Here is a 10,037-nt window from a genome sequence, read left to right as displayed (position 1 = left end):
TGGCCTCTGACCTTATTATCCAATTATCATACATAGATTTCGATTCTTGTATTGTTCCAGCTTATATTGTCAGTGTATGATAATGAAATAAGAACAAAAGTCACAATTCTGGCTACACCTAAAAGATACAATCATTTCATGGTGGCCAATAATAAAGCCACAGGAAAATTTACAACTTTGGTGAGAAAAATAGGTAATCAAAAATATTCAAGTCACTCAATCCTATTTTAGTCTCTTCATTGCAACAACTTATTGTGCTCAGTGTCCCCACAAACCATGTTACTCACCTGCTTTTATTTCTATTGAACCCACTGGCACAGATTTCCTTTGCAGCTGATCATTTAATGTGGTTAAGTTGAGAGACTAAACTATCCATGCTAATCAGTATATGTAGATATTTGAAGAAAAATAAAATGCTCACTGGTCTCATTTGTTTGTTCATTATGATACTATAGTCAACGCAAGGAGAAATGACCGATAAGGCGTGGCTAGGAGATGTCCCGGTGTTGCCACATATGGGCATCCATGGCGAGAACGTGCGTGTGGATGCAATGTTTTCTGAATGCAGTGTGAGGGGGGCGGGGCCAGAGATTAGATGTAGTGGCAACGTCGCTCTCGCATGCACATATGCCATATCTTCACTTAAAGAAACGAAACCTTTGTATAGAAAACATTGCTTTGATTTTTATCTCAGTGGTGGTGTGTGACAACAAATTATAATATAATCGTATGAGGCAACATTATAAAATTATAAAATAGAATTATATAATAAAATAAAATGATAAAATAATTATATGTGGCACCACAGGGAACTCCCAGTGCTCCGCCCTAACGGCCAGATCTCAGTGCATAGGGTATAAATCATATTTTTTCATATACTAATTTACAGAAAGGTCCCTTTCTTCATTGCTCCTGTTCAATTTGATAACCAACTAGTAGTACATGAAGTTGATAACATTACAGTAGTGTTTCTTGTCATGGATACAGATTAAAACAGCAATTCATAAGGTGAGTGTGCTCTGTAAGGAATGCATTTAAGTATTGCAATAAAACAGTAATTCTGTTGTGTTTTCTTTATTGCAAAGTTTCACAATACTAATGAATGGTACCACATTCACTTATCTGTTTGTTTACTAATCTATTTCACGTATTCATTTATTTTGTAAAGGTCAAGTGGCATTCCATGGGTCCTATAACATATCAGATTCAAGCTTAAATTAAACCATTTCAACAAATGCAAATTGAGATATTGAACAGATTTTAGATATGGTCCTATAAAACATCCACTAAAACTACTCCACTGGTATATGTAGGAATGTACCACAGCATCATTAAATACATAATAATTTCATGCAATACTTGTTCATATGGAGTACCTGCATTCAAAGAATATTTTCAAAAGCACAAAAAAGAACCAAGTATATATTTTTTTGAGGAATATTTTACATTCATTTTTGCCTCAAATGCCATAGGTCTAAGTTTAAAATTAATAACTCCCCACACAGCTCCAGTCTTTAGAGATATGTACAATGCAATGTCACACTAGAAAAGTTTTGATTTTGCGCGAGTTATCATGTGACTTTTGAAAACATCTTATGAGAAAGCTGCATCGCACAAGTCATACTGGAAAGTCATGACTCCTGTGTTGATCATCATATGCTGTGTGATATTACTCCTTCATGAGAAAGCTGTACTGCACAGTTCACAGTAAAAAGGCTTTTCTCCATGTGGGACATCAAGTGCTACTTTAGAATACCCTTACATAAGAAAGGTCCATGTCACAGGTCATGTTGTTGGAAAGGCCTTTCTCCAGTGTGGGTCATCACATGATGTTTGAAATCACCCTTACTTGAGAAATCTGTATCACACAGGTAACACTGTAAAAGGCTTCTCTCCAGAGTAAAGTTATGATATCTCTTATAAGTTGCATCATACAGGTCACACTGTATGGGTTATCATGTGACGTTTGAGAACACTTTTTCGTGAGAAAGCTTTATTGCACAGGTCACACTGGAATGGCTTCTCTCCAGTGTGGTTCATCATGTGATGGTTGAGAGCAACCTTTCGTGAGAAAACTGAATCACACAGGTCACATTGGAATGGCTTCTCTCCTGTGTGGGTTATCATATGAGTTTTAAGACTACCTTTTAGTGAAAAAGCTGAATCACACAGGTCACAATGGAAAGGCTTCTCTCCAGTGTGTGTTTTCATGTGACGTTTAAGAACACCCTTTTGTGAGAAAGCTGAATCACACAGCTCACACTGGAAAGGCTTCTCTCCTGTGTGGGTCAACATGTGACATTTAAAATTAGCCTTTCGTGAGAAAACTGAATCACACAAGTCACACTGGAATGGCTTATCTCCTGTGTGGTTCATCATGTGATGTTTGAGATCACCCTTTTGTGAGAAAGCAGAATCACACAGGTCACATTGGAAAGGCTTCTCTCCTGTGTGGGTCGTCATGTGACGTTTAAGATGACCCTTTCGTAAGAAAGCAGAATCGCACAGGTCACATTGGAAAGGTTTTTCTCCTGTGTGGGTCATCACATGACGCTTGAGATCATGCTTTTGTAAGAAAGCAGAATCACACAGGTCACACTGGAAAGGCTTTTCTCCTGTGTGGGCCATTATGTGACGTTTGAGATCACCCTTTTGTGGGAAAGCTGAATCACATATATCACACTGGAAAGGCTTCACTCCTGTGTGGGTCATCATGTGATATCTAAGACTCCCTTTTTGAGAGAAAGCTGAATCGCACAAGTCACATTGGAAAGGTTTCTCTCCTGTGTGGGTCATTACATGACATTTGAGGTAACGTTTTCTTGAGAATGCAGAATCACACAGGTTACACTGGATTGGCTTCTCTCCTGTGTGGGTCATCATGTGATGTCTGAGATCACTCTTTCGTGAGAAAGCTGTATCACACAAGTCACATTGGAATGGCCTCTCTCCTGTGTGAGTCATGTTATGTTTAAGATTAGCCTTTGATGAGAAAGCTGCATCAAATAGGTCACCCTGGAAAAGCTTCTCTCCTGTGTGGGTTATCACTTGATAATTAATATGACTCGTGAGATAGCTGTGCCACAAATGTCACATCAGATTCTCCTTGTTGTATGACAAATACATGGAATCTATGGATAGCTTTCCCAGAGAAATGATGATGGTTATCTGTTTCCTGGGGAAAAAAAAATGTAATCATAAGACTGACATCTTACTTTTTGAGATGTGTAATAATAGGAGTGTGGATGTTTTGTAAACAAACTCAGGTCCCTTTGTACATGCCATCACCTAACATAAAACAGGTAGAAATACTATCAGATATGGTCCTATGATATATTTCATTCAGCTTTTTCATTAGAAATGCACTGAAAATCATCTAATATATACTTGCATACTCACACCATCATGACCAGAATGACTTGATACCTTGCTTTTTTTCATCTGGTCATGAGATTTGGAGAGGGGAATGGCCTAGGTGGGTATAGCAGTTATATTTGAACCATTTTACTACAAGTCAAATTCTCGCATGCAGCATCGGCTGCCATATGTACGCTGCATCACACTACTCGCATTATAAGATATAAAGTCACTGTTGTATTACTTGTTGTCTTTTACTCTGAGTAATAATAAACACAGAAAACATGATTAAATCAGTTTGCAGAATTCGGGGGTAACTCATGTACATCTATAAAAAATATATATATAATCAAGACGCTGATGTCAGCATCCTCATGTACCCACTCGCACATCAAGAGCCCTATGTAGGCACCACTGTACTGTAGTGGTTAATATTACTTCAGAGCATTCCACTTTTGGGATCATATTACCTGAACCTAAAAATTACCTACTCAAAGAAGGTTCATTCAGTTCATCTCATTCACCTGACTGATATAAGTGATGCGAGTCACATTGTTTAAGATACACAGTGTACCTGTGTTATCCTTTTAGCAAAACACAACAAATAATAGAACTGCTATCAAAGAAGCAACCCTAGTAAATGTGGAAGTAGTGAGATGACAGTGTTTAATGGGAGAACTAGTGCTTTACCATTTTTGAACTACAGCTTGATGAAACACAAGGTAAATGTAGAATCCAGGATCAAAATGAGGGGTGGGGGCTAACCTGAATATTATAAATGTAGATGACACTTCGGGGGGACTAATGTGAATTTTGTATATATATAGATGATGCTTTACAGATGTACTTTGTAGTTTGAATATATTGTTTTTGAGTCTAAATTGAAGTATATATTCTCACTTGATTAAATTTCTTTCAAAATATTGGGGAAAGGAAAATTTAATCTTACATTCCTAAAGATTTAATTTCAATAATTTGTTGATTATTTCTCCAATTATTCCCACATACCGGTGTACATGAGGCAGGTTTCTCAACTTCTGCAATGAGGTAATGAAATAAAGGAGAAGAAATAAAAGGGGGGGGGTCAGTCCCATCAGTCATCTTTCAGTAGCTCTGTCACATTTACCTAAGGCAACGTTTCTCAACCAGGGTTCCCCAGAACCTTAAGGATCTGCAAAAGGTCCCTAAGGGTTCCGTGAGAACAAATGAGATAAGCTAATGCATTTTTTTTTTTTTTTAATTTCATATACATAATATAATTAAACATGCACAACATATTCTTGGTTATTGTAATAATGTAATATAGACATCATCCTAACCTATTATTATGACTCAGACTATACACCCTTCATAGACAATCAGACAAAAGACATAATACATAACCTTATGCACTCATCCGCCTGTGGCCCTGACAACATAAGTAACATCCACCTAAAACACATTGGACCACAAGGTATATATGCACTCACAAACATTGCAAACTACAGCTATTCACACAACACTATACCTGACATCTGGAAGCATGGGAAATCAATCACAATCCCAAAACCCAATAAAGACCCAACAATCCCAACATCACACTGCCCAATCACACTTCTCTGCACCCCCTCCAAAGTCACTGAATGCCTCATACTTCAATTTATCACACCACATATTCCCCTTGCTGAATCACAACATGGTTTTAGACCACTACACTCCACACTCTTCTAATAAACCTCACGCAAAGAATATTAGATGGCATCAACTCAGACAGGCCCCATCACAGAACACTTCTTATAACATTAGACATTAGTAAAGCTTTTGAGGCTATCCCCGTCACAAACTAACAAACAAAATATATAACACAGACATGCACAATAACACCAAAAGGTGGCTGGCCAATTATCTGGTGGGCAGAAATGCTTATGTATCATATAATGGCCAATCATCGCACATCAGAAACATTAAGAATGAAGTACCACAGGGCTCTGTTCTATCCCCCACACACTTTAATATATACATGCATGATATACCCACACCAGACACCTCAGAAATACAAATCTCTTCCTATGCAGACGACATAACAATCACATGTACACATTGTAACACAGAAATAATACAGCCATACCTTGATACACTCAACACATGGTTTATTACAAACAAACTCAAAATAGCCCCAGCCAAATCTACAATAACACTTCTCATCAACTGGACAAAAGAACACAAATACATTCCTCAACTCTATATCAACAACACTCTAATACCACACACACACACACCACGAAAATTCTTGGTGTAACATGAGATACATCCATGTCATTTAAACACATCATCACAAACATAAAAAATACATGCACACCTAGACTCAACACACCTAAATCAATCACTGGAAGAACATTTGGACAAAACAAAGAAACTAATACTACAATATACAAACAATACATCTGTTCAGTGATGAATAATGCAAGTCCAGCATGGGCACCTAATCTCTGTGAGACACACCTAAACACCCTTCAGACCATACAAAACAAAGCATTAAAAACAATTACAGGCTGCACATATACAACACCTACAGACCACCTACACTATGAAACAAGATTCCTCAAAGTCAAAGAACACCTTGACATGAGAGGCACACAAACACTTGCTGCAGCCTCCACAAACACAGCACACCTGCTACACTACATAGCAGAACACCCACACACACCAAAAAAAAAAAAAAAAAAAAAAAAAAACCCAAATATCTATCTCACACAAATACTCTCTTCTCTTCCTACAAAACCACCAAATACCAGCCTCTGGAAACATATTCATAATCACATCACTCACAGCTCCATTAACGCACTAAAAGACAACACATTGCTGCATGCCAGACCTCCTGATATCTATCCCTCTGAATCCTCTCTCCCACAAAAGGACAGAGTCCACCTGGCCAGACCGCGATGCAGCCACCACCCAGCCCTTCTAAGAGACTGGATGACTGCATTGTGGACAAATGCCCAGGATGTAACACTTTACCCCATACTCTTCAACACATAATGGAAGACTGCATTATACACAATCATGCATGCAAACAACACAACATACACTCCATAAAGGATTTGTGGGAAAACCCCGTTGCAGCCATGGCATTACTTGGGGAGACAGGACTGCTCAGACAGACAGTTTAAGGAACAACAACTGTAAAATCATGATTTCTGACATCCTTGCTTGAGAAATAATTACCCTACCAACCTAACTTGTCACCACCTATACCAGTGGTGGGCAACCCCTATGGCTAGATTCATTTTTTTTTTAACTTAATAAAACTATTGTGCTGTTGGATCCACAATGAATAAATAAAAATAAACAGATAAATAATAATAATAACAAGTTCAGATTAGGAAAGATTTTTCTATAAATTATAACTGATGGCTACAGATATTTTCAAAGCTGAATATATAAATTTGCCTGGAATATTTACAAATTTACAGTATATGATGCTTTCATCTTGATGGAATAATTATTTTGTAAGAAGCTTCTGGAGCCACACAAGTGGCCTCAAAGAGCCATAGGTTGCCGACCACTGCCCTATATATACATGGGGTTGGGTTGGTGGTTAGGTTAGACTTTCCTTTCAAATCAGAATAACACAAAACTACTTTTAAGTTAGATTACAGTGAATTCCATTTTTGAGATATAGCTTTCATTGTTTTTTGAGTATTCCAGCCAATAACACGTAAATGAGCCCAAGAATGCATTACACTTACATATTTTCACTAATCTGTAACTTTGTCTGCCATGTCTGGCATACAAGAATGTAAACACTGAACAAGCGCTTGACAAGCTGCCTTCATTTTGTCTACAAATTTGGAACCAATGAAAAAACCAGGCCACATAATGCAATATTAAAAGTGGTGACAAACTAAGCATTTCTCGCTATCAAGCTACTCACTTTTGGCACTCGCTTTGTTACAAAACTCTTGCGTATTGGTTATGTACAACATGTTTAGCTGACGACTTTTTTGGCTACCGGCAAACGAAAATAATAACTAAGTTTCCCGTCAAGTTTTCTCCTGTTATGTTTACAAACGAGTTTATGGATTATCTGGAAAAGACCACCCTTTCGCTCGGGATCGGTATGTGTGGAAGGGGAAGAGATGTCTGAAGATGAAAAGATAGTGGTGTTTAAAAGTCGGCTATTGCCAATAAACTCTTTTTTGGGCGATGATCGTGGCGCAAGAGGAATGGGCAGGAAACTTGGACGGCGACACCTTCATCAGCAACCAAAAGTGGAGAAAATGGTATGAGGCGTAATCTGAAACGGTGAGGTAATCTGAAATGAGCACATGTAGTATGAGAGAAAGCGAATTTTAGTTGAAGAAAAAGTACAATGTTTGTGCGTGGTTATGTTAATAGGAAATGTGTGTATTCTGCGAGAAGTGAGTAGGATCCTCGAGTGGCTCCCACGAAGCGAGTAGAGGGCAGAGAGAGCTGGCCCCTGACGGGGCAGAGCGATGCTGACAAGCAGCGGCGGGCGGCTCCTCAAAGAGATGTAGGATTCAAACCCACTGCTTTCGACCACCTTCACAGAGACAACCCACAAAAAAAAAAAAAAAAAAAATCAGATTGATGTCGCTGTCACTAGCGAATTTCTTTCATATGGAGAGGAGAATTGACCCCTAACGGAGCAGAGCAAAGTCAGCGGGCGATACTTGGAGCATAAACTAGAGAATAGATCCGGTGGGCAAGTGTAAATATATGAGAGAAATTCGCTAGTAACAGCAACATCAATCCGATAATTTTATGACAGTCGCATGCAGGATTCGAACCCACTGCTATCGGCCACTCATAAGATACCTTCACAGAGCCTTAGCCCACTACACCAACAGACACTTAAAAGCCTTGAAACCTGGAATCGAACTGATTCCCGAGGAAAGATCACCAATCTGCGACCCCAATTCCTGTTACTAGCGAATTTCTCTCATAGTTAAGTTGGCGAAAAGCGTGAAAGGGATTTATTCCGATCCTTACCCCTTGCCAACTGGTGCACTTGGGCCTTGTGTAAAACAGGAATTGGGGTCGCAGATTAGTGATCTTTCCTATCCTTGGGAATCAGTTCGATTCCAGGTTTCAAGGTTTTTAAGTGTCTGTTGGTGTAGTGGCCTAAGGCTCTGTGAAGGTATCTTACGAGTGGCCGATAGCAGAGTTCGAATCCTGCATGCGACTGTCATAAAATTATCGCGTTGTGTAAATCTCTTCCACTACGAGCACAACTTTGAAAACAGATGATTGTGCAACTCGGGAAATGTGTCAAATATACACCACTATAAAAAGTGGGAAGTGCTTTGTGTGGATTTATCTATGCGAGCCCGCTTGCCGGCGTCAACGATGAGGTTTTGGTTGTGCCGGACCGGTAGCACAGAAACACACTCCTTTGCCACGACCCGTAAGCGGCGAGGGTTGCAGATAGGACTTCTGAGTCTTAGTTGGTTGTCGAGTCTATTACAGTGGTAGTCTAGTGGAGGAAAAAAAGTTGACATCTATTTCATGTTGTTGTTAATGCTTTAATAAGTGTATAGTAACAATTAAAGATGGGGAATAAAAAAACAATAATATGGATGCTCAATTCTATATTTTATATATTAACCCCAGGAATGGTGGCTCATTTGAACATTCAAGTAGCAAAATTTGTCGTTAATGCTTCTCAGCAGTTATCCACTTTTCCCAGTAATAAGAGTCAGTAGCATGATACTCACTTTGGACCCAAAATCAAAGTCAGAAGCAAAAACGAGTAGCCTACTAACGAGAAATGACTATGTGGTGCCACCTTAAGAGAACTAAATTTAAACCACTTTGCATGTTCACTAAGCAAAAGAGAGATTAGTAGGCTGGTCACCAAATACATATATTTCATACAAACTTACGCTGTGGTAAATACATTTGACTAAAACACAATAAGAGGAATGTTCTTTTATCTTTGTATATACTGAGTTGCGAGGTCCACACAAATTGAATGCACCGTTAGTAACCAATCCAATATTACCCAGTCATTGTATCAAAGTAGGACTCGAGGTCTGAGAAAAGAGACGGTGCTGTACAAGAGGTAACAGGAAGTAATGTCAATAATTTTATAACAACTGATAGCACATCCTCCTTGAAATATTTGACACACATGCAACGGTGCTTTGTAACCGAGGCATCAGACAACTCATCAAGGATAGGAAGAAATGAGGTTTGTTGCGTCTTTGATTATTGAGTCTCGAAGACAAGGGTGTACATTAGTGAGAAAAGTGGTGCATTTTCTTCTGTGGAGCCCCATAACATGGAAAAAAATCTTTCTTTTAATATTCTTTATTTATATTCCCTAAGTTATCTGTTGCCAGTTTATGGGGAGTCTTAGACTAAGGTTGCCAAATTCATCGCACCAAATTACTTGTAGCAGAGGAAATTGGCATTAAAAATTAACTTATAGCACAAAAGGCCAAAATTTGGAACATCCCGGTAAACACTAAACACGGTTTACAAATGCGAGTAACATGTATTCCGCAAAACCCATATATATTTCTCCATTGTGCATATCCGGAAGCTAATTGAGACTATAGTGGTTATAGTCTACACAGGTGGCCCAGTGCTTGAAGATGGCCGCACAGTCACGGGCATCTTCTAAGGAAACACCCAAGAGTACTTCTCTGTGAAGCTTCTACCCACCACAGTCTCGG

The 10,037-nt window shown here is 38.8% G+C and overlaps 1 protein-coding gene across 1 annotated transcript; it reads right to left on the bottom strand.

Moving 5' to 3' along the window:
* Positions 1-1,073: 1,073 nt before the first annotated feature.
* Positions 1,074-7,345, bottom strand: LOC143034334 (uncharacterized). Its single transcript, XM_076200267.1, has 2 exons — positions 7,271-7,345; positions 1,074-3,175 (listed from the first exon to the last, which is right to left on the bottom strand). The coding sequence occupies exon 2, from the start codon at positions 2,962-2,964 to the stop codon at positions 1,939-1,941; it is 1,026 nt and encodes a 341-aa protein (XP_076056382.1). The 5' UTR covers positions 2,965-3,175; positions 7,271-7,345; the 3' UTR covers positions 1,074-1,938.
* Between the last annotated feature and the right edge of the window lie 2,692 nt (positions 7,346-10,037).

The sequence above is a fragment of the Oratosquilla oratoria genome, chromosome 17 (genome assembly GCF_046742065.1).
Source record: "Oratosquilla oratoria isolate Oo_2021 chromosome 17, ASM4674206v1, whole genome shotgun sequence".
Taxonomy (NCBI): domain Eukaryota; kingdom Metazoa; phylum Arthropoda; class Malacostraca; order Stomatopoda; family Squillidae; genus Oratosquilla; species Oratosquilla oratoria.
This window is presented reverse-complemented; position numbering and strand designations above follow the sequence as displayed.

Coding starts and splice junctions, on each gene's coding strand:
- LOC143034334 (XM_076200267.1), bottom strand. CDS start 2,964: ATGACTCACACAGGAGAGAGGCCATTCCAATGTGACTTGTGTGATACA.